This window comes from Mytilus galloprovincialis, chromosome 4, assembly GCF_965363235.1.
Source record: "Mytilus galloprovincialis chromosome 4, xbMytGall1.hap1.1, whole genome shotgun sequence".
Classification (NCBI taxonomy): Eukaryota; Metazoa; Mollusca; class Bivalvia; order Mytilida; family Mytilidae; genus Mytilus; species Mytilus galloprovincialis.
In genome coordinates, this window is record NC_134841.1 from 845533 (window position 1) to 872552 (window position 27020).

The window sequence follows — 27020 nt, forward strand, 5'->3', positions numbered from 1 at the left end:
TAAACTATCCGTTAATGAAGCTTTCTGTAAAATAACATATATATAGTGTTAAACTATCCGTTAATGAAAGCTTTCTGTAAAGTAACATATATATAGTGTTAAACTATCCGTTAATGAAGCTTTCTGTAAAGTAACATATATATAGTGTTAAACTATCCGTTAATGAAAGCTTTCTGTAAAGTAACATATATATAGTGTTAAACTATCCGTTAATGAAAGCTTTCTGTAAAGTAACATATATATAGTGTTAAACTATCCGTTAATTAAGCTTTCTGTAAAGTAACATATATATAGTGTTAAACTATCCGTTAATGAAGCTTTCTGTAAAGTAACATATATATAGTGTTAAACTATCCGTTAATGAAGCTTTCTATAAAGGAACATATATACAGTTAAACTATCCGTTCATGAAGCTTTCTATGAAGGAACATATATACAGTTAAACTATCCGTTAATGAAGCTTTCTATAAGCTTTAAGGAACATATACACAGTATTAAATAATTTTAAAAGTGTTCTATATAAAGGACTGTATATTACAGTGTTCCAAATTATAGTGCTTTCTACAAATGACTATAGATATATGCAGTATTCAATTAAATAGTGCTTCATACTATAAACATATAGAGTATTCTCACTATAAACATGTAGAGTATTATCACTATAAACATATAGAGTATTCTCACTATAAACATTTAGAGTATTCCCACTATAAACATATAGAGTATTCTCACTATAAACATATAGAGTATTCCCACTATAAATATATAGAGTATTCCCACTATAAACATATATAGTATTCTCAAACATATAGAGTATTCTCACTATAAACATGTAGAGTATTATCACCATAAACATACAGAGTATTCTCACTATAAACATATAGAGTATTCTCACTATAAACATTTAGAGTATTCCCACTATAAACATACAGAGTATTCCCACTATAAATATATAGAGTATTCTCACTATAAACATGTAGAGTATTATCACCATAAACATACAGAGTATTCTCACTATAAACATATAGAGTATTCCCACTATAAACATATAGAGTATTCTCACTATAAACATATAGAGTATTCTCACTATAAACATTTCATATATTTCTAATTACAAAGGACTTTAATAGAAATAGTAATCAAAATAGTGCTTTATATAATGGAATAGTCTATAGATCTAGTATTTAAAATAGTGCTCACTACAAAGGACTATATAGAGTATTCTCACTATAAACATATAGAGTATTCCCACTATAAATATATAGAGTATTCTCACTATAAACATGTAGAGCATTATCACCATAAACATACAGAGTTACATCACTATAAACATATAGAGTATTCTCACTATAAACATTTAGAGTATTCCCACTATAAACATACAGAGTATTCCCACTATAAATATATAGAGTATTCTCACTATAAACATGTAGAGTTTTATCACCATAAACATACATACTATTCCCACTATAAACATACAGAGTATTCCCACTATAAATATATAGAGTATTCCCACTATAAACATATAGAGTATTCTCACTATAAACATGTAGAGTATTCCCACTATAAACATATAGAGTATTCCCACTATAAATATATAGAGTATTCTCACTATAAACATGTAGAGTATTCTCAAACATATAGAGTATTCTCACTATAAACATGTAGAGTATTATCACCATAAACATACAGAGTATTCTCACTATAAACATTTAGAGTATTCCCACTATAAACATACAGAGTATTCCCACTATAAATATATAGAGTATTCTCACTATAAACATGTAGAGTTTTATCACCATAAACATACATAGTATTCCCACTATAAACATACAGAGTATTCCCACTATAAATATATAGAGTATTCCCACTATAAACATATAGAGTATTCTCACTATAAACATATAGAGTATTCCCACTATAAACATATAGAGTATTCCCACTATAAATATATAGAGTATTCTCACTATAAACATTTAGAGTATTCCCACTATAAACATATAGAGTATTCTCACTATAAACATATAGAGTATTCTCACTATAAACATATAGAGTATTCTCACTATAAATATATAGAGTATTCCCACTATAAACATATAGAGTATTCCCACTATAAATATATAGAGTATTCCCACTATAAGCATATAGAGTATTCCCACTATAAATATATAGAGTATTCCCACTATAAACATATAGAGTATTCCCACTATAAACATACAGAGTATTCCCACTATAAACATACAGAGTACTCCCACTATAAACATACAGAGTATTCCCACTATAAATATATAGAGTATTCCCACTATAAACATATAGAGTATTCCCACTATAAACATATAGAGTATTCTCACTATAAACATATAGAGTATTCCCACTATAAATATATAGAGTATTCTCACTATAAACATATAGAGTATTCTCACTATAAACATTTCATATATTTCTAATTACAAAGGACTTTAATAGAAATAGTAATCAAAATAGTGCTTTATATAATGGAATAGTCTATAGATCTAGTATTTAAAATAGTGCTCACTACAAAGGACTATAGATATACAATTAGGGGATCTCAATAAAAGAGACGCGAAAGATACCATCGGGACATTCAAACTGATAAGTCGAAAATACACTAACAACACAATGGCTAAAAAGAGGAAAAGACCACCAAGCAAATAATATAACACAAAACACAACATAGAAAACTAAAGAATAAAATACCCTAATCACAAACTAATACATGTAAACTAAGCAACAGTTTCAAAGCCAATAGACCATGACTGAGGGACTGGGTTCTGTTTTGGGACCGCTGTTATTTATTATTTATATTAATGATATTGCTGAACACTTGATTTCTTTATGTAGATTATTTGCAGATGATACATACCTGGGCTACTCTGGTCGTGACACGATACAAATACAATCAGTGATCAGTCACGACCTGAGTGAGCTGAGCGATTGGTCTAAGAAATGGCTGATGTCCTTTAACCCAGAAAAAAACAGAAATAATGTTGTTTTCAAACATTGAAACTCCAGAAATGAATTTCCCTTTCAATGGTAAGAGTTTTCCTGTAGGAAATTGTCAATCAGTTTGAGCTCTTCCTTGCGGCTTGTTACCTCTGTTATTATATTAAAGTACAATTCACTTTCTTTTTGAAATGTTTTCAGGTCTTCTTCGGCTTTGGCAGTTTCTAATGCGAGTGATAACCTTTCTAAAGTTTCTTCAAATTTTGGGCCAAATTCATCAAATCTGCGATACGATTTGTTTACCTTTCTGATTTGGGATTCAAGATCAAAATCGGACACTTCTCTTGTCAAGAGTTCTTCAGATTTACCAAGTTCGACTTCTAATAAATTTTTATATCGTGTTTTAAGGCCTTTCAGATATGCGAGTGACATTTTGAATGTTTACGTTTTGTCGTTTGTATGTATCGGAAATTATTGTCAGTTTCTATCACTTAGTCCCGGGTTCCGGCACCATTCAATGTGGCGAAAGAATAAACTATTAGTTTCTGATTAATGTTCTATTAATAATATAGATGTTACAACAATACACAGTCCACATTGATACTGATTTAAAGTTCTAAATTGTTTTTGTTCAGCCCACGTTTTCAAGGGAGATAATTTCTGTCTATTAAAAAAACTTGCTAAAATAAGTATCACAAATTTCCGATATTAAATGTAAAGTTAAACTGAATTGAATTATTAATAGTCCATAAAGAAAAATATTGTTTACAGAATGTCAGTTAATAAAATAAACTCGCGTCCTTCGCGACAAAGAGGATTGAAGTTACAGACTTCCACAAACACTTGAGTGTTACATTTAGTAAAGATCCTAAACTCATGTAGAAAATATCATAAAAAATGTATATAAACATTTAAATGTACATAGAAAATTAAAGTACAGGATAAGTAGGAGCAACTTAGAAAAGCTTTACTTGACTTTTATTAGACCACTACTCGAATATGCATGTGAAGTTTGGGATACTATGGGTGTGGGTTATTGTAAAAATTTAGAACAGCTTCAGATTGAGGCGGCCAGAATTGTAACAGGTCTTCCTATTTTTACAAGTAATAGAATTATTTATGATCAGGTTTGTTGGGAAACTCTAGCTGAACGAAGAGAAAGAAGGAAGTTACAATTATTCTATAATATTCAACATAATAATGCACCAGCCTATCTTTGCAATTCAACTCCACCAACAATCCAAAGTACAGCTGTTTATCCATTACGTAATGGGAATGATATAATATACCCTTTTTGTAGACTTTCATTAACCATCCTTCAACAATACGACTGTGGAATAACCTTAATGTGGTGACACGCAACATTGACAACAATACGACTGTGGAATAACCTTAATGAGGTGACACGCAACATTTGACAACAATACGACTGTGGATAACCTTAATGTGGTGACACGCAACATTGACAACAATACGACTGTGGAATAACCTTAATGTGGTGACACGCAACATTGACAACAATACGACTGTGGAATAACCGTAATGTGGTGACACGCAACATTTGACAACAATACGACTGTGGAATAACCTTAATGTGGTGACACGCAACATTGACAATAATACGACTGTGGAATAACCTTAATGTGGTGACACACAACATTTGACAACAATACGACTGTGGGATAACCTTAATGTGGTGACACGCAACATTGACAACAATACGACTGTGGAATAACCTTAATGTGATGACACGCAACATTGACAACAATACGACTGTGGATTAACCTTAATGTGGTGACACGCAACATTGACAACAATACGACTGTGGAATAACCTTAATGTGGTGACACGCAACATTGACAACAATACGACTGTGGAATAACCTTAATGTGGTGACACGCAACATTGACAACAATACGACTGTGAAATAACCTTAATGTGGTGACACGCAACATTGACAACAATACGACTGTGGAATAACTTTAATGTGGTGACATTGACTCTTTAGGTAAATTTAAAACCGAACTAAAAAATCTTGAATTTAATTCAAAAGCCCAAGTGCCAAAACATTATGACTTTGGCAATCGCAAACTCAATATTATTTTGACACAACTTAGGTGCTCAGCTTCTTTTTTGAATTATGATCTTAACAGAGTCAACATTATTTCAGATCCGTCATGTAGTTGTGGTACTAAGTGCGAAGATTCACGTCACTTCTTTTTTTATTGTCCTAATTATTCGAATATAAGAACCAAATTATTTAATAATTTACAATGGTTACCAGATAACTCTCTACTAAATTTGAACATCTTAACCTCCGGCGATACGTCTTTAACTAATGTTGAAAATGAAAGAACTGTAAAGAATGTATATGAATTTATTAAAGAGTCTAATAGGTTTCTAATTGTGTAATATAGCACATTATAAAGTGCAAATACATGCATATTGTGTATAACCATTCACTTCATTCCACACTATCTCTTCACAGTTCAAATATTTTTTATATATATATAATGTATTTTTTGTATGCATGCTTTCTAAATATTCTATTGTTATAAATTGTTATGGGAGAAGACTATATAAGTTTGAATAACTTGTGTCTCATCCCTTTTGCACATTTAAGCAAATAAAATATGTTTAAACTAAGACTGAAGGACGGGGCTAAATAATCTCTATGATAATAAGACGTGCGAATGCTAAATACAACTGCATACCAACTATCATTGGTCTACTGACGTATTGTTATTTTACAACACGGGGGAACTAGTGGTAGATTTTAATTAATAAAAAATACACAGGTATACACAAAATACTTTCAATGTTCTATTGTTGAATCTAGGCTAAATCAATACAATTACATAAAACAAAGTTACATATGGAAGTCCATAAAACAATAACAACGACACAGTCCGCTAGAAAGTCCTTAATTGTAGCAATACGGCGTCAGTGTTCTAACGTTCGATAATCCTCACTGACTATATTTTCTTAATTCTCTTTTTATAACAAATGTAGAATTGTTCGAATATGAAAGGACACTAATTTAATAATTATATAAATTTGACAAATTTGGTCCATTCACAAGTACTTAGTAAGCTAAATCCGTTATCTCAAAATGACATTGACACTTTAAGTTTTATTTTACTAATTGTACTTCAAGCAGATCACGACATATGGATTTGTGAAAGTTTGACATAAAACAGCATTAAAAAATTATGAAATAAAGTCAGAGAAATGTACACCATGACACTTCCCCGTATACAAATACATTGTCGACGCCGCCGACGCCGATAACAACATACTACCACTAGGGGTTCCCCGTATACAAATACATTGTCGACGCCGCCGACGCCGATAACAACATACTACCACTAGTGGTTCCCCGTATGCAAAAACATTGTCGACGCCGCCGACGCCGATAACAACATACTACCACTAGGGGTTCCCCGTATACAAATACATTGTCGACGCCGCCGACGCCGATGACAACATACTACCACTAGTGGTTTCCCGTATACAAATACATTGTCGACGCCGCCTACGCCGATAACAACACACTACCACTAGGGGTTCCCCGTATACAAATACATTGTCGACGACGCCGACGCCGATAACAACATACTACCACTAGTGGTTCCCCGTATACAAATACATTGTTGACGCCGCCGACGCCGATAACAACACACTATCACTAGGTGTTCCCCGTATACAAATACATTGTCGAAGCCGCCGACGCCGATAACAACATACTACCACTAGTGGTTCCCCGTATACAAATACATTGTCGACGCCGCCGACGCCGATAACAACATACTACCACTAGTGGTTCCCCGTATACAAATACATTGTCGACGCCGCCGACGCCGATAACAACATACTACCACTAGGGGTTCCCCGTATACAAATACATTGTCGACGCCGCCGACGCCGATAACAACATACTACCACTAGGGGTTCCCCGTATACAAATACATTGTCGACGCCGCTGACGCCGATAACAACATACCAATGAATCGCTTTTTGACTCTGTCAAAGCTAGACAAAATTAATGAACAAAACGGGCAGAATAAGTTTAAAAAAATGAAGAAAGGAGACTTATAGGAAAGAACAAATTAAAAACGAACAAAGACAAATTGGATACTAAAATATAAAGAAAAACGCAAAGTAAACAACATTACTTACTTCTTTTATATACATAACAGGAAAGTAAAAGTAGTTTATATTCTTTGTTTGGCTGAAATAAAAGAAAGAACTTTTATATAATTTGCATATTTAGTCTAGCGGACCAAACATTACCAATACAAAAGTAACGTTTTAATTTAACACATCCAGGTCGGGTAATTTCGATTTTTAGATAAACCAGTGTTAGTATAATAAACTCTTTGACAAACGAATCCAACACGTTTAAGGAATGACTGTTATATTTTTTCTGTCCATGAAGAAATAACATAAAAAATTTGGTGCACACTGAATAACGCGGGTAGCGGGTTATTTAACAGTCTGCACCACATTTTTAATGTTATTTCGAATAGACAGAAAATATGACAGTCATTTCTTATAATTTAATTCTAAATTTCATTTTAAAGCGTAGAAAACAATGAAAAAACGTTGATGACGTCACGGTCACATGACTAAATTATGTCTATGGGCTGATAACAAAAGAACGTCAGCCAATCAGAAGACGTGTTACATCCAAAATTAAATTATTGATAATTATATGAATCTTTTCGATCAGTTGTATACGTTTTTTAGTAAACACAAATGGAAATCTACAACATTATGAGTTTATGTAGATAAATCTGATATACATAGATTATTGTATTCTTTGTTGATATATGTACATATATTACGATTGTATGCTTACCTGATATACATAGATTTTTCTACAAACATGTTGATCTGAATTGTTCTCTGAGTTCTAACTAAATTTCCTATCAACTAAAAAATAGAACATAATATTTTGACGTTCAGAATGATTCAAACAGTCAAACAACAAAAATGAATCTTAAATATCGTGTTTACTTTCACCCTCTTTTTATGTATGAGAAGTGGGTGTTATATAGATTTTACCGGTACCAGACCGATGATTGCGTATGAGAAGTGCGTGTAACATACAGACTTTACCGGTAACAGATCGATGGTTATGTATGAGACGTGCGTGTTACATAGACTTTACCGGTAACAGATCGATGGTTATATATGAGAAGTGGGTGGTACATAGAGACTTTAGCGGTACCAGATCGATGGTTATGTATAAGTGCGTGTTACATAGAGAATTTACCGGTACCAGATCGGTCGTTATGTATGAGAAGTGCGTGTAACATTGAGACGTTACCATGACCAGACCGATGATAACGTTTAAGAAGAGGGTATAACATAGATACTTTACCGGTACCAGACTGGTGATTACGTATGAGAAGTTCGTGTTACATGAAGCCTTTACCGGTACCAGATCAATGATTATAATTGAGAAGTGCGAGTTACAAAGAATCTTCACCGGTACCAGACCGATGATTACGTATGAGAAGTGCGTGTAACTAAGAGATTTTAACGGTACCAGACCGATGATAACGTATGAGGAGTGCGCGTTTCATGAAGACTTTACCGGTACCAGATCAATGATTATAATTGAGAAGTGCGAGTTACAAAGAATCTTTACCAGTTCCAAACCCATGATTACTTTTGATAAATGCGTGTTACAAACACTTAACCGGTACCAGACCGATGATTAAGTATGAGGAGTGCGCGTTCTATGAAGACTTTACCGGTACCAGATCGATAATAACGTATATGAAGTGCAGTGAAATGAAGACTTTAACAGTACTAGGTCAATGATTACGTATGAGAAGTGCGTGTTACAAGGAGACTTTTCCGATACAAGACTGATAATTACGTATGAGAGATGCTTATTACAAAGAGACTTAACCGGTACCAGATCGATGGTTACATGTATGTATAAGAAGTGCGTGTTACATGAACGTTTAACGGGTATCAGACTGATAATAACGTGTGAGAAGTGCGCTTTGCATGAAGAATTGACCGGTACCAAATCGATGGTTATGTATGAGAAGTGTGTATTACGAAAAGACTTAACGGATACCAGATTGATGGTTATGTATGAGAAGTGTGTATTACGAAAAGACTTAACTGGTACCAGATCGATGGTTACATGTATGTATAAGAAGTGCGTGTAACATGAAGGTTTGACCGGTATCAGACTGATAATTACGTATGAGAAGTGCGCTTTGCATGAAGAATTTACCGGTACCAAATCGATGGTTATGTATGAGAAGTGTGTATTACGAAAAGACTTAACTGGTACCAGATCGATGGTTATGTATGAGAAGTGTGTATTACGAAAAGACTTAACTGGTACCAGATCGATGGTTACATGTATGTATAAGAAGTGCGTGTTACATGAAGACTTAACCGGTATGAGACTGATTATTACGTATGAGAAGTGGGCTTTGCATGAAGAATTTACCGGTACCAGATCAATGGTTATGTATGAGAACTGCGTGTTACCTAGAGACCTTACCGGTACCAGATCGATGGTTATGTATAAGGAGTTCAAGGTACATAGAGACCTTACCGGTACCAGATCGATGGCTATATATGAGGAGACCTTTAATACTGGTACCAGATCTATGGCTACGTATGAGAAGTGCATGGTACATAGAGATCTTACAGGTACCAGATCGATGGCTATGTATGAGGAGTGCGTGTTACATAGAGACATTACAGGTACCAGAACGATGGTTATGTATGAGGAGAGTGTTTTACACAGAGACCTTACAGGTACCAGATCGATGGTTACGTATGAGGAGTGCATGGTTCATAGAGAACTTACCGGTACCAGATCGATGTAAGTTTCATGCAGATCTTTGTTGGGTCGAATGCCGTCAAAGGAATCTATAACAGACTGGTCAGCTCCTAAAAAGTGTGGCTGTGATATTATGACTGGGGTACCTGTAAAGACAGTTAAAAATCTTTGGCGAAATACGTTATTATATAGGTTTTACTATGTGATAAGAGATGTTAAGCACTATCTGATGATATGCTACAGTATTATCTAGGTTATTTCAGTCGGAAGAAAACATATATGAAAGACAGCAGAGCTTACTTAACACCGAATTTAAACCCAAGACTTGGTACAGACAGCAGCGCAAACTTACCAACGGATAACTGGCCCCCAGACTTGGTAAAAACAGCAGAGCTGACTAACCACCGAATAACAGGCACCAGACTTGAAACATACATTAGCGCTTACTAACCACCTACAGGCTCCAAGACTTGGGACAGACAGTAGTGATATCTAACCATCGTAATACAGGCCCCAGACTTGGGACAGGCAGTAGTGCTATCTAACCACCGCAATACAGGCCCCAGCCTTGGGACAGATAGTAGTGCTATCTTACCAACGTAATACAGGCCCCAGACATGGGACAGACAGTAGCGCTATCTAACCTCGTGCACCGTTATACAGACCCAAGACTTGGGACAGACAATAGTGCTATGTAAAAACTGTAATACAAGCCACAGACTTGTGACAGATAGTAGTGCTATCTAACCACCGTAATACAGACCCCAGACTTTTGACAGACAGTAATGCTATCTAACCACCGTAATACAAGCCCCAGACTTGGGACAGATAGTAGTGCAATCTAACCACCGTAATACAGGCCCATACTTGGAACAGATAGTAGTGCTATCTAACCTACGTAATACAGGCCCCAGACTTGAAACAGACAGTAGCGCTTACTAACTACCGTAATAAAGGATCCAGACAGACTTGGGACAGACAGTAGTGCTATTTAACCACCGTAATACAGGCCCCAGACTTAGGACAGATAGTAGTGCTATCTAACCACCGTAATACAGGCCCCAGACATGGGACAAATATAACGCTTACTAACCACCGTAATACAGGCCCTAGACTTGGGACAGACAGTAGTGCTATCTAACCACCGTAATACAGGCCCTAGACTTGGAACAGACAGTAGCGCTTACTAACTATCGTAATACAGGCCCCAGACTTGGGACAGACAGTAGTGCTATTTAACCACCGTAATACAGACCCCAGACTTGGGACAGATAGTAGTGCTATCTAACCACCGTAATACAGGCCCCAGACATGGGACAGACAGTAGCGCGTAGTAACCACCGTAATACAGGCCCCAGACTTGGGACAGACAGTAATGCTATTTAACCGTCGTAATACAGGCCCCATACATGGGACAGATAGTAGTGCTACCTAACCACCATAATACAGGCCCCAGACATGGGACAGACAGTAGCGCGTAGTAACCACCGTAAAACAGGCCCCAGACTTGGGACAGACAGTAATGCTATTTAACCACTGTAATACAGGCCTCAGACTTGGGACAGTCAGTAGTGCTATCTTACCAGCGTAATACAGGCCCCAAACTTGAGACAGACAGTAGTGCTATCTAACCACCGTAATACAGGCCCAGGCTTGGGACAGACAGTAGTGCTATCTAACCCCCGTAATACAGGTCCCAGACTTGTGACAGATAGTAGTGCTATCTAACCACCGTAATACAGGCCCAATACTTGGGACAGACATTAGTGCTATTTAACCACCGTAATACAGGCCCCAGACTTCGGTCAGACATTAGCTCTTACTAACCACCGTAATGCAATACCCAAACTTGGGACAGATAGTAGTGCTATCTAACCACCGTAATACAGGCCCCAGACTTGGGACAGATAGTAGTGCTATCTAACCACCGTAATACAGGCCCCAGACATGGGACAGACAGTAGCGCGTAGTAACCACCGTAATACAGGCCCCAGACTTGGGACAGACAGTAGTGCTATTTAACCGTCGTAATACAGGCCCCATACATGGGACAGATAGTAGTGCTACCTAACCATAGTAATACAGGTTAGTTTGCGCTGCTGTCTGTCCCCAGTCTGGGGCCTGTATTACGGTGGTTAAATAGCACTACTGTCTGTCCCAAGTCTGGGGCCTGTATTACGGTGGTTAGTAAGCGCTACTGTCTGTCCCAAGTCTGGGGCCTGTATTACGGTGGTTAGATAGCACTACTGTCCCGGACATGGGACAGACAGTAGGGCTATTTAACCAGCCTAATACAGGCCCCAAACTTGAGACAGACAGTAGTGCTATCTAACCACCGTTATACAAGCCCTAAACTTGGGACAGACAGTAGCGCTTACTAACCACCGTAATACAGGCCCCAGACTTGGGACAGACAATAGTGCTATTTAACCACCGTAATACAGACCCAAGACTTGGGACAGTCATTAGCGCTATCTAACCAGCTTAATACAGGCCCCAAACTTGAGACAGCCAGTAGTTCTGTCTAATCACCGTAATACAGGCCCCAGACTTGGGACAAACAGTAGCGCTTACTAACCACCGTAAAACAGGCCCCAGACTTGGGACAGACAGTAGTGCTATTTAACCACTGTAATACAGGCCTCAGACTTGGGACAGTCAGTAGTGCTATCTTACCAGCGTAATACAGGCCCCAAACATGACACAGACAGTAGTGCTATCTAACCACCGTAATACAGGCCCAGGCTTGGGACAGACATTAGTGCTATCTAACCCCCGTAATACAGGTCCCAGACTTGTGACAGATAGTAGTGCTATCTAACCACCGTAATACAGGTCCAATACTTGGGACAGACATTAGTGCTATTTAACCACCGTAATTCAGGCCCCAGACTTCGGTCAGACAGTAGCTCTTACTAACCACCGTAATGCAATACCCAAACTTGGGACAGATAGTAGTGCTATCTAACAATCGTAATACAGGCCCCAGACTTGGGAAAGACAGTAGTGCTATTTAACCACCGTAATACAGGCCCCAGACTTGGAACAGACAGTAGTGCTATTTAACCACCGTAATACAGGCCACAGACTTCGGAGACAATAGCACTAACCAACCGCCTAATTACAAGCCCCCGATTTGGGACAGATACTGAGTTGATGTTGCGGTCGGGGAGGCTGGGAAGGGGGAACATTTTTTGAGCGTCCAATCCTTCCTCTTTAGATTTTTCTCATACTACTTACCGGTATTGGATTAATATATCAAGTTTTATTTAGATATGGAAACTAACCTTTGCGACATTCTGTGTTATTAATTAGACCTGATGGTAAACATTTATTTCGTGGTGTACAAAACCCCGCGTTCTCTGGGTTGGTTTTAATACTAGCGAATACGTCATCCTTCATAATGAATCGAGAATAACGAACTCCTTTGAATTCTCCCTTCTTTTCGAATGAAATCATATATGACCTGTAATTATAATACTAGAATTATATAATAGCGCTTTGCTTATGATAACATTTTTATTTCTGCGCCTACTCCGTGAGTATGTCCCGTAACAAGTAAGTGTTGGTTAAAGGTTCATGTAGTTAACCGCGTGCGCCTATCCATGTATATTTCTCTCGTAACAAGTTTAAGGTTCATTTCGTACAAACGCTCATTTTAATGATTACTTTTTGTCGAGACTGCGACATTTGTATTTCAAAAGCGAGAGAATGCAATCATTGATCGGTGGCTGTGTCGGCGTCGGCAGCGTCAACATGTAGATTCAGTCTGTGGTTAAAGTGGTTTTTTTAGACATTAATAACTTTATCAAACCTCTATGGAATTTTAAGAAATTTGGTAAGAAGCTTGTTTATGACCAAAATATAGTATCTAGTCTAGAGCAATATTTTGAAATTGTTTATTTCTATTTTTTCGTATTTTACTTGTAAATAGACTAGGTGTTTTTATAAATATAGTGCATTCAGATTCCTTCTGAGGTTAAAGTTTCGCAATCATCAATAACTTTGTCAAATCTTCATGGAATATTTTAAAAAATGTCAGTTTTTTTTCTAATAGATAGACTTAAGTTTTTACAATTTACATTTACAGACAGTATGGGTTAAACATTTGTTGACATGATAACTTTCTAATTCATCGTCGGATTGCTTTGAAACTTGGACAGATGAAAATTTTCAATACCAAGAATCAGTATTTAAAGAAAAAAAATAACTACTGACAAATGGACTTATTTATTAAGTCAACATTACACTTTTAGATTGACAGCAGCAATATCAGGAAAGACACTGGGGTTCCGCAGAACCCCTTACGATTTTTTTCAAAATGTATGCCCAATGGGAATGCCGATTTATGATACGTGCTATACATCAATAATCAGAACAGTTTCAGGATATACATATGTTTTTCTTCTACAAAAGGAAATGTGATAAAGCTATCTGAATAAATATTCCTCTAACAACATGAACAATGACAAATATAAGATATAAGAGATGATATAAAAACAGTATATTATGCTTTCATACTATCTTAAAAGAAATACACGTAAACCTTACCTGCAAATTTGAGGGTAAAATAGATAAAGCTGGTCGGTGTCTTTGATATGTGGATGGAATATATTGCCATCTACAAGATATAATGTTTATCTAGCAATTTACAAAATATAACATTTATAAAAGTCTTTGATTTTCATAAAATCTATTTATAATTCAACAAGAAAACTTTTTTTCAAGAAATTGTGGATTAATTGTTGCTTACATAACGTCCACTGGCAAATTTCAGAGTTGATGTTACAAATAAAGTGGATATCTTGTCAGCTCTACTGAAACAATCAGAAAATATATTGTCAATAATAATATGGGTATCTGTTTTTTTTTAACTTAAACAACCAGAAAACATACTGTTAAAAAATATATTGGTATCTAGTTGGCTCTTACAGAAACGACCAGATTCATATTGTTGTATACTAGTACCTTATGGCTTCAAATAGGAAAAGTCGTATAGAGTTGTATGCCGTATTGCTTTAAATGGGAAAAGTCGTATAAATTTGTTTTTTTTACGAACTTTCCTTTGATCTTACTGACTTATAATTTTCTTTCTCAGCACAGTAAAGCAACATGAAAAATAATCTCTAGATATTAAGGGCGCACGTGCCGTTGTCAATGAAATTAAGAACATCATTGGTAAAATATCGAAAAGACGTCAAAAGTTGTATGACTGATTGCTTCCTAAGCGAAAAGTCGTATAAAGTTATATGTCTTATTTGTGCATCAATTTGTCCCAGTACATCTAAAGACAACAATGATTTTAAAGCTTCACCAGATTTGTTTCCGGTTTTGTTTTTTGTTTAATAGAAACTGTCACGAGGATACAAGCAAATTTACGTAAAATTATAATCATTCCTACTTGTAATGCATGAGAGGATATATGAGGTTGTCAAGTCGTCGCTACGATTTCTTTTTACATTGTTGTTCTAATCAAGCGTACGTTAAAATTACCTTATAATGCGTGTTACCACAAGTTAATTTCCTTCGTAGTGCACATTTCTCTTTCATTATTATAAATTACTCACCCGTCCCGTTTATCATGTTACAAGTATCAGATGACCAAAATGTTAGTTTACTGCAAGAGCACGTGAAACATGATTACTAACAACATTAATTTTTATCAGATTTCTAAAATATATACAAGGCGAAAACGGGAAAAGTTCGTATCCATTCTTTTCTAAAACATATTACACGACCTGACAGTAGGGTGCGCTCGGTTGGCGTGTTCTGAACAGGTCCCGTCTGTTCTAAATCCATACGTCAATCGAACGAATTGGAACCGGATGTATCTCACTGCTGTTAACTTGACCTGAGGAACAAACTCGGCATATCGAAAACTCGGATCATAATAAACTCGGCCTGCTAGTATTTATGTATATATATGTTAATATATAAAGCAAGAGTGTAAACTCTGAAATCTCTCGCCTTCTTTACTAATCATTGATATTATGTTGATAGTCCTAAATAAAAAGCTTTATTACAACTGTCTCATAAACTTAACATTTACCAAGATAACTAAACATTGTCCAATGAACCATGAAAATGAGGTCAAGGTCAATTGAACCATGCCAGACAGACATTTTAACAATTCTTCCATACAACAAATATAGTTGATCTATTGCTTATAGTGTAAGAAAAACAGACAAAACACAAAAAAGTTAACATTGAGCAAAGAACCGTGAAAATGAGGTCAAGGTCAAGTAAAACCTATGCAACTGACATACAGATCATAAAACATTTCCATACACCAAATATAGTTGACCTATGGCATATAGTATTAGATAAATAGACCAAAACTCAAAAACTTAACTTTGACCACTGAACCATGAAAATGAGGTCAAGGTCAGATGACATCTACCCGCTAGACATGTAACACCTTACAATCTTTCCATACAACAAATATAGTATACCTATTGCATAAAGTATGAGAAAAACAGTACAAAAACACAAAAACTTAACTATAACCACTGAACCATGAAATGAGGTCAAGGTCAGATGACACCTGCAAGTTGGACATGTACACCTTACAGTCCTTCCATACACCGAATATACTAGACCTATTGCTTATAGTATCTGAGATATGGACTTGACCACCAAAAGTTAACCTTGTTCACTGATCCATGTCAAGTAAAAACTGTCTGACGGGCATGAGGACCTTGCAAGGTACGCACATACTAAATATAGTTATCCTATTACTTATAATCAGAGAGAATTTAACATTACAAAAAATCTGAACTTTTTTTCAAGTGGTCACTGAACCATGAACATGAGGTCAAGGACATTGGACATGTGACTGACGGAAACTTTGTAACATGAGGCATCTATATACAAAGTATGAAGCATCCAGGTCTTCCACTATCTAAAATATAAAGCTTTTAAGAAGTTAGCTAACGCCGCCGCCGGCGGATCACTATCCCTATGTCGAGCTTTCTGCAACAAAAAGTTGCAGGCTCGACAAACTAGAGGCTCTAAACAGCCTGTGTCGCTCACCTTGGTCTATGTGAATATTAAACAAAGGAAGCAGATGGATTCATGACAAAATTGTGTTTTGGTGATGGTGATGTGTTTGTACATCTTACTTTACTAAACAGTCTTGCTGCTTACAATTATCTATATCTATAATGAACTTGGCCCAGTAGTTTCAGTGGGAAATGTTAAAAGTTGACTATAAAGGACAATAACTCCTTAGGGGGTCAATTGACCATTTCGGTCATGTTGACTTATTTGTAAATCTTACTTTGCTGAACATTATTGCTGTTTACAGTTTATCTCTATCTATAATAATATTCAAGATAATAACCAAAAACAGTAAAAATTCCTTAAAATTACCAATTGAGGGGCAGCAACCCAACAACGGGTTGTCCGATTCATCTGAAAATTTCAGGGCAAATAGATCTTGACCTGATAAACAATTTTACCGCATCTCAGATTTGCTCTAAATGCTTTGGTTTTTGAGTTATAAGCCAAAAACTGCATTTTACCCCTATGTTCTATTTTTAGCCATGGCGGCCATCTTGGTTGGTTGGCCGGGTCACCGGACACAATTTTTAAACTAGACACCCCAATGATGATTGTGGCCAAGTTTGGTTAAATTTGGCCCAGTAGTTTCAGAGCAGAAGATTTTTGTAAAAGTTAACGAAGACGGACGACGACGACGGACGACGACGGACGACGGACGCCAAGTGATGGGAAAAGCTCACTTGGCCCTTTGGGCCAGGTGAGCTAAAAATGAAGTGAACAAGTCAGCATTGTAGATTGAGTTTCTTGTTGTTTTCGTTCAATCTTTAATTTTATTTTACTAAATTTATAACAATATAGAAAAAAAAAGAAATAATAATAAAAAATTCTAATTTCGAGTGACAAGACATACGTAGGCTGAATCTTTTGGCCTTTCCGAAAAAAAGATTATATTTTTTAGTGTCCAAATAAAAAAGACTGACTTCAAAGTTGTCATGATTATCATTAATAAGATAGAGACATCAGACGGCCACTATGAAGTGTTATTCTTACAGAAAAAGAGAGTTTTATTGCATATTTCCCTAAAAATAATGCTTATATATGATCAAGTACGTTGAAATACATTTAACTAATGATTTGTATAGTCGTACTATACAAATTCTTGATTGAACAGATTATTAATTTGCAGTTTTTATTTCACGGAAAGCTAAAGATTATTGTATCTTTATCTTATAGGGAAAACGGTAGTATTACATTTTCCCAGCATTAGGTTGGCCTTTTGTGTACCCAAGGCAGGTGAAGGAAGTCAAATTAGGAGCGCTGTGATTGGATGTAAGGGTACAATATATATTTTTTAATTATCTATGAATAACTGCAGTGTGTAAACTTACAATATAAATTTCAAAACCTATTGAAATATTTTCTAGAGAATTATTCGAAAAGGCTTCCAAAATTTCAAAAATTTGTTGTAAAATGACGGTGGGCATGGATAACATAAACAAGCTCCGTTGGAAATTGGTCATGATACTATTTGGCTTTAATTTTTAAAATAGAATAATAAAGTACTAACACCACACATAACTGTTTTATCCAGGTTTTTATTATAAAAAGTGGTAAATTTAGGAATTGTTAGTATTGTCGCCTATGGCAGAATAAATAGTACCGTTTTCCCTTCTCCGCCATTTTGAATTCTGTCTGCATCTACTATTTTTTCCGAATTTGGAACACTTGGAACTCGTTCAAAACACAGTTCTGTCTCGTTTATTGAACTTCCGGTTGATTCCGTGCATTCCGATCGTCTGGAACTCGCCAACCGAGCGCAAACTATTATTAGTGAATGTTTTCATGTTCGCACTTTTCGCTTTTTTGGAAAACTTTTTGACTTCCCATATTTGAACTGCAATATTCTTGAAATGATATAAATCTGGGTGAAACTATACTTTGTCATTCTAAATTATTTTGGAATCGCTAGTATATATTTTTTTTTAATTAATTTTTCTATTTATTGAAGTTTCCTTTGTTATATCAAGGCCATATTCTCTAGCCAAAGGTTAAGATCGAGTTCATCAAAGATATAGTATATCCTTACCTCTTTCCATCCCACTGGGTGAATTGAGAGATTTTGTCTAGGTTATCTTCACCGGTATATACTGTGTAGTTGTTGGCTATAGAATTGTTCAGCTGCAATTAATTTTTAAAATAAATTCAAAATTCAGCCTGAAATTTTATTTGTAAGACATCGAACATGCAAATGATATAGGTGAAACACAACTTGTAAATATTTCAAAGTGGCATACTGAAATCATATGTGATAAGGAAAAGGCTCGTATTTTTGTTATTAATGTAGATTGGAACAGGATACAATTTTGCATTTTAATGCCAAATTTATGCGCATTATGTTTTCTGGTCTGTGGGTCCGTTTGTCCGTCCGTCCGTTCGTTCGTTCGTGCCGCTTCAGGTTAAAGTTTTTAGTCGAGGTAGTTTTTGATGAAGTTGAAGTCCAATCAACTTGAAACTTAGTACACATGTTCCTTATATCAGATATGATCTGTCTAATTTTAATGCCAAATTAGACATTTTCCCCCATTTTCACGGTCCATTGAACATAGAAAATGATAGTGCGGATGGGGCATCCGTGTACTATGGGCACATTTTTGTTCTGTAATATATTAACATAATATTTGTTGACCATCCATTTGGAGTAACGTATACAATCGGTTTGCCTTACTCATCCGCTATGTTATGTGTTGACCCTCCCTTCGGATGTACGTATACAATAGGACTGCCTTACCCATTCGCTATGTTATATGTTGTCCCTCCCTTTAGATGTACGTATACAATCGGTTTGCCTTACTCATCCGCTATGTTATATGTTGTCCCTCCCTTCAGATGTGCGCATACAATCGGCTTGCCTTACTCATCCGCTATGTTATGTGTTGACCTACATTCGGACTGCCTTGTCCATTCACTCTGTAATATATTAACCTTCCCCTTAGATGTACGTAAATATCAGATTATATTACCCATCCACTAAGTTATATGTTGATCTTCCCTTACAATCGGAATAGGTTACCCATCCACTAAGTTATATGTTGACCTTCCCTTACAATCGGAATAGGTTACCCATCCACTATGTTATATGTTGACCTTCCCTTACAATCGGAATATGTAACCCATCCACTATGTTATATGTTGACCTTCCCTTACAATCGGAATATGTAACCCATCCACTATGTTATATGTTGACCTTCCCTTACAATCGGATTATGTTACCCATCCACTATGTTATATGTTGACCTTCCCTTACAATCGGAATAGGTTACCCATCCACTATGTTATATGTTGACCTTCCCTTACAATCGGAATATGTTACCCATCCACTATGTTATATGTTGACCTTCCCTTACAATCGGATTATGTTACCCATCCACTATGTTATATGTTGACCTTCCCTTACAATCGGAATAGGTTACCCATCCACTATGTTATATGTTGACCTTCCCTAGCAATCGGATTATGTTACCCATTCACTATGTTATATGTTGTACTTACCTGATAAAAGAATCCAAAACGATCATTAAATGGAATATCAAATACGTGTAGTAGCTGTTTAACTGTTGCCAGTAAGGGATCTGTATATCCCCAAAGAAGATCTTTTACTGAATGTTTTACAAACAGATCTGCGTCTTGGGAAATATCAAAAAACAGTTTTGCCATCTCCCGAATGAATGCGTATTCATATGTAACTAAAGTGGTGGCAGTCTGAAACAAGAATATTGTTTTAACAAGTACACAATTAGGGCAATAGACAACTTTTTATGAACGCGATAAATTCGTTATTCGGTTCGCCATTAACCCCTTACGGCTCCATGGAGGGTTAGTAAAACATATAAGAGAATATGATATAACCTCCCTCTCCTTTGATGTAATAACCCTTTATTGATAGGTATGGGGTCAGTAGCAAGCCATGTAACTTATCATATGTATCTTCATGTAGTTATGCAGGGGCGGATGCAGGAATTTTCGAAAGGGGGGGTGCTAACCATGGGCAAAGGGGGGGTGCAGGGGGGTGCAAAACATATGTCCCGATACAAATGCATTGATCGGCAAAAATAAAGGGGGGGTGCGCACCCCCGGAACCCCCCCCCCCCCCCTGGATCCGCCACTGGTTATGTGACTTTCATCAAAGCCGAAAAATAGCCTTTTAGTATACTATAATATCAGTGGCGGATCCAGGGGGAGGGGTCCGGGGGTTGGAACCTCCTTTTTTTTGGACAATCAATGCATTTAAATGGGGACATGTAGTTGGACCCCCCTTTTTTGTCCTGGGTTAGAAACCCTCCTTTTTAAAATGGCTGGATCTGCCCCTGAATTTATACGCTTTTTGTTTTTCAACAATTTGAAATCCATTGTTAAATGGTATTATTTCTATTATGTTTAACTTTTTTTAAAGTGAAGACGTACAACTTACTATTAGAGGCAAATTTAGTGAGGTAAATGTATCATTTTCATCCCCAACAGATAGATGGCGCTGAAATACGTAGACGTTTCTCTCATTGTAACTGACTGTGAAGTTCTTGTGGTGGGTCAAATTTTCTTTTGTATCAATTAATCTGAAACAAATGTAAATACATGAATAAGTTGTTTGTTTAATGACTTAGTTTATTGTGCCAGGACAAAAGAAAGTTTTTGTTTGACTTCTGATCCCGTGTTTTATCAAAGGTTAGCGATCAATGAAATACAAAAGAGTTTTTATGACATAAATGTTCAAAATCAGCTACCATCCAGTTTAACTTTGGAAGTACCTGTATGTATATGGTCCTATCTCCTCTAACACAGGTTTAGCAGTTTAAATTTGAAAGTACCTGTATGTTTATGGTCCTTTCTCCTCTAACACAGGTTTAGCAGTTTAAATTTGGAAGTACCTGTATGTATATGGCCCTTTCTGCTCTTACACAAGTTTAGCAGTTTAAATTTGAAAGTACCTGTATGTATATGGTCCTTTCTCCTCTAACACAGGTTTAGCAGTTTAAATTTGGAAGTACCTGTATGAATTTGGAAGTAACTGTATGTATATGGTCCTTCCTCCTCTAACACAGGTTTAGCAGTTTAAATTTGGAAGTACCTGTATGTATATGGTCCTTTCTCCTCTAACACAGGTATAAGAGTTTTAATTTGGAAGTACCTGTATAAATTTGGAAGTAACTGTATGTATATGGTCCTTCCTCCTCTAACACAGGTTTAGCAGTTTAAATTTGGAAGTACCTGTATGTATATTGTCCTTTCTTCTCTAACACAGGTTTAGCAGTTCAAATTGTGAAGTACCTGTATGTATATGGTCCTTTCTCCTCTAACACATGTTCAGCAGTTTAAATTTGGAGGTACCTGTATGTATATGGTCCTTCCTCCTCTAACACAGGTTTAGCAGTTTAAATTTGGAGGTACCTGTATGTATATGGTCCCTTCTTCTCTTACACAGGTTTAGCAATTTAAATTTGGAAGTACCTGTATGTATATATGGTCTTGTCTCCTCTAACACAGGTTTAGCAGTATAAATTGTGAAGTACCTGTATGTATATGGCCCTTTCTCCTCTTAAACAGGTTTAGCAGTTTAAATTGTGAAGTACCTGTAGGTATATGGTCCTTTCTCCTCTAACACAGGTTTAGCTCCATTTTGTACAATCTCCTCGGGATTAACTACATGAAAAAAGTACAATTGGAAATCTATGGGAATCGGTGGATTTATCCAATAGTTGTAAGTTTTTGTCCCCTTCACAAGTGGCATCATCTGAAAGTATATTTTAAATGAATATGAAATATGAAAGTATATTCTCTCTGCACAAACATCATTGACATACCGATTTGTCTGACACCACTTTGTCAATAAAAACCAAACTATAATACATGGAATAGTGTATGGAAAGGTATCTATACAGGGATTCTCATTTGGTTTTAATCTATTGCTTCAAATACTGATAGGATGAATTTTTTTCTGAAACATGCATTTACGTGGTACATTGATATTGCTATCCAAGAAGAATATGTTGACGTGATCTTCTTTTTATTTACATGTAAGTAGAGCTTACACAATATAATTAAATAAGAGTAAGAGTCATCTCTCTTTACGCCGTATAATGATTGACATTGCAAAAACGGGTGAAAATGTTATTTAAATTGAAGTACAAAATTACATTATTATAACTCCATGGTTTTGTATAAAATTGATAAAAGCATATTAAGAGTATACCTACGAAGCCCCTTGGTATTCAGATTCCACTTTAAAGTTATATAAACTTCCGGATTGTTTCATCGTAGGCGATAGGCGATATTTGCAGCGTATATTAAAAGGGATGATCTTATATTGTTCAGCTTGCGTCAATGGACAACAGTTAAGCCATTGCAATTAATATTTTATACCGTGTCTTTTTATCTGTATTGTTTGAATGTTAGCTCCTGTCAAAACGTTAATAAGTATACCCACTGCATTTCTATGCACCTGTCCTAAGTCAGGAACCTATTTGTTAGTGGTTGTCGTTTGTTGGTGTGATTCATAGGTGTTTCTCGTTTCTTTTTTTTTATATTATAGATTAGACAGTTGTTTTTCCAGAATGAATTGTTTTCCGCTAGCCATTCTGGGGTCCTTTATTGCTTGAGTTTGCATGAGCTAAAGCTTCATGTTGAAGGCCGTACTTTGACTTATAATTCTTAACTTTTTATATATATATTGTGATTGGATGGAGAGTTGTCTCATTGGGACTCGTACCACATCTTCTTATCTATATTTAAAGATTATTCTACCATTTTGCCGACTGACACTGACTTCCCAAACATGTATCCCCTCAATAATTTAACTTTGGAATATCCGAACAAGTCAGTTCAAAATGTAGACTCATTATACAACTTCAATAAAGAAAACGACATTTGAATTGAGAAACAATCTCAACATTATTTATATATTCTAGATATATCAATGGTAAACGTATATAGATGTTCGACATCTTTCTTAAATTGTAACTTGTTTAGAGCTAAATTTATATATATCTGATTTAACATGTGAAATTTGGATTGGATATTGAGAACATGTGCCATTTTGTCTTTGATCGTCGTTTATAGACGTGTTACGAAATGGTATATTCTCGACGCTGAGGTTTACAAATTAGGTCGTGTTCACTTTGAGCTAAACTCGATGTGGTGTAAATGTACTCTACACTTACACTAAACTCAATTACGTTCCCACTTACAATAAAATGCTCCGCTGATCGCAGCCTGATACGACCGCAGAGGTTGAACCCTGAACAGTTGTGGCAAATTTGGACACAATATTCAAGTTTGATTCTGTCTGAATTTGGATTGTGATCAAATTTTGACGTAGTATAGGCTTCTGACACGAAATAAATGTCAAGATCTTACAAATGTATTGTACAATATTGTGCAATTAAAGATTCTTCTTGAAAATTTAAAAAAAAATTTAAATATCAAAAATTTTGAAAAAAAAAACAATTTGAACCCCTAAGAAAAAATTGGAACCCCCAAACTTTTTTACCCCCCCCCCCCCTTCCTTGGAAAATTACCCCCACACTCAAACCCAGCCTCTCCTTTGTAGAATGGAACCTTGTAGTACGATTTCAGAGAGATCCATATTCTTAAACACGAGTTATTGTAAGGAAACTATAAAAATGCTTTTTTTCGGCCCTTTTTTGGCCCCTAATTCCCACATCAATTGGGCAATTACCCCCGAAACTCAATCCCAGCCTTCCTTTTGTGATATAGAACCTTGTGGTACAATAATGTAAGAGAGATCCATACACTTAAACACAAGTCAATACTCAATATATATATATAATGACTGAATAAATAGTCAACGATCAATCTTACAGGGCGATGGATCATGTAATATGATTCTGTACACTACAAAATATAATATATAACAAGTCAAAAAGGGTACAAAATCACCATTAAATAACTATAAAATGAACATTCATTGTACCCTTTTTGACTTGTTATATATAATATATATATATCGAGTTTAGACAAATAATTCGGTAAAGAACTTTATTAAAAATTGTTACAAATATCAACCTATTTCAAAAAAATGTTTCTTCTTTAAGTATACATGTTAAAATTCATGTTCTAAACACCTTGTTTTGTGTCAATATACCCTCACAAAGTCTACATTGACTATATACTACATGTAGACAAATCATGATTTAAACAAACGTTGAGTTTTATCAATGGGAACGTTTTTGTGTTTATAGCGCCTAACAAGATTTCGTGAGGTATAGTCAGTGCCTAACAAGATTTTGTGAGGTATAACAGTGGTTTGATTCCGCCAGTGTACTCTATCCGGAAGATGAAAATTCCTTGTATTTTTTTTATCTACCAACAAAACCTCACTAGGATTTTTATTCTGGGTCCAGTGTATAATATCTACCACTCATGATCTGATTCTAAAAAGAGTTTTTTAAGGGAAATATATTTTTTTTTAAATGAGGCTTGGTATTTTTGGGGGGTTATTTCATTAACTAAAACTTGCACAGCTGATTTAGGTAAAAAAATGTTTAGTGTTTGATTCCGCCAGTGTACTCTATCCGGAAGATGAAAATTCCTTGTATTTTTTTTATCTACCAACAAAACCTCACTAGGATTTTTATTCTGGGTCCAGTGTAAAATATCCACCACTCATGATCTGATTCTAAAAAGAGTTTTTTTAAGGGAAATATATTTTTTTTAAATGAGGCTTGGTATTTTTGGGGGGTTATTTCATTAACTAAAACTTGCACAGCTGATTTAGGTAAAAAAATGTTTAGTGTTTTTCATCCACGAAATGTTCACACAAATGTTTTGAATCAGGAATGTTTGCACTAGTAATTTTGTACCTGGAATGTTAACACATTCAATTATACTATATTTACAAATTAGATTTTAATATTTTTTCTAATCAAATCCATCAAATCATATGCTTTTAAATTATCACCATTTGTAATATTCATACTGGATTGCTTGCGTTTTGGAAGGCTTCGATATAAAATAGTATCTTCTATGTCAATATCTATTAATATGTTAAAAGAGGCAAAGGTAAATTGTATATATGTTTTGTAGATTTTCGCAAGGCCTTTGACAAGGTTATTCATATTGGTATATTATACAAACTGTTTCCTGGCTTCATTAAAACAAATAATGGTATTTTTTATAACATTTTGAAATCTATGTATAGTAACGACAAAGTGTGTGTTAAAGTAGAAGACAAAATAACTGATTTTTTTTAGATATAATGTTGGTGTACGACAAGGTGACGTTTTGAGTCCCACATTGTTTAAACTGTTTATTAATGATTTGCCAGATATATTATCTAACAATTATGATGATGTCAATTTAAATGATGAAAAGATACCATGTCTACTTTATGCTGATGATCTTGTATTAATATCTGACTCAAAAGAAGGGCTTCAGAAGAGACTTGACACTTTGTGCACATTCTGCAAAGATTGGTGTATGGAAATAAATGTGAAGAAAACCAAGATTATAATATTCAATAGGAGTGGTAGACTCCTTAATGAAAATTTCAATGTAGGAAATAATTCTATTGAATGTGTTAAACAATACAAATATCTTGGCATAGTCATCCAAAATACTGGAAACTTTAATGAAGCCAGGAAACAATTATTCCAAAAAGGTCAAAAGGCCAGTTTTAAACTTTATAAAGATTTGAAATCATCTAATCCTCCTATTAAAACTCTTTTGCATTTATTTGATCACTGTATACAGCCAATTGTAACTTATGGTTGTGAAAATTGGGGTGTTATTAACATTACTTCTAAAAGGAAAAATTTGTCCCTTTATGACATATTTAAAGATTGGGAGTTTGAGAAGCTAAATTTAAAATTTTGTAAGTATATTATTGGTGTTACAAAGATGTGCACAAATGTAGCAGTCCTGTCTGAATTGGGTAGATATCCTCTTTATATAAATTTGCTAACACATATGTTTATGTATTGGCATAGACTAGAGAATTCTCCATCTGATTTATTGAAAAATGCTTATGCTGAGTTAAAAACGATAGAAAGTAAAGGTCAAACCAGTTCCAATAATTCATGGCTCTCTAATATCATTTTCTACAGTGAAAAATTGGGTATTGACCTAAATATATGTAAAAATCTAGGAAAAAATAAATTTAAAAACTTATTGAAAAAACAGCTCAAATTAAATTTTCAAAATGATTGGGAGAAAATGCGAGATT

At 35.3% G+C, this 27020-nt stretch overlaps 1 protein-coding gene across 3 annotated transcripts in view; it reads right to left on the reverse strand.

Moving 5' to 3' along the window:
• LOC143071080 (lysosome membrane protein 2-like) overlaps nt 1–27020 on the reverse strand; it is a 91002-nt gene that overhangs the window by 1291 nt on the left and 62691 nt on the right. The window contains exons 2-12 of one of the 3 annotated variants that reach the window (XM_076245159.1): nt 22411–22571; nt 21255–21396; nt 20336–20545; nt 18873–18964; nt 15352–15401; nt 14336–14405; nt 13072–13250; nt 9812–9930; nt 7826–7899; nt 7144–7195; nt 378–464 (exon numbers count right to left, since the gene is read on the reverse strand). In XM_076245159.1, coding sequence (XP_076101274.1) covers nt 393–464; nt 7144–7195; nt 7826–7899; nt 9812–9930; nt 13072–13250; nt 14336–14405; nt 15352–15401; nt 18873–18964; nt 20336–20545; nt 21255–21396; nt 22411–22571 — 1221 coding nt within the window. In that variant the 3' untranslated portion in view covers nt 378–392. Of the gene's footprint in view, nt 1–377; nt 465–7143; nt 7196–7825; nt 7900–9811; nt 9931–13071; nt 13251–14335; nt 14406–15351; nt 15402–18872; nt 18965–20335; nt 20546–21254; nt 21397–22410; nt 22572–27020 lie in introns of those variants that run through there. The other 2 variants (XM_076245158.1, XM_076245160.1) reach the window with 2 other exon arrangements.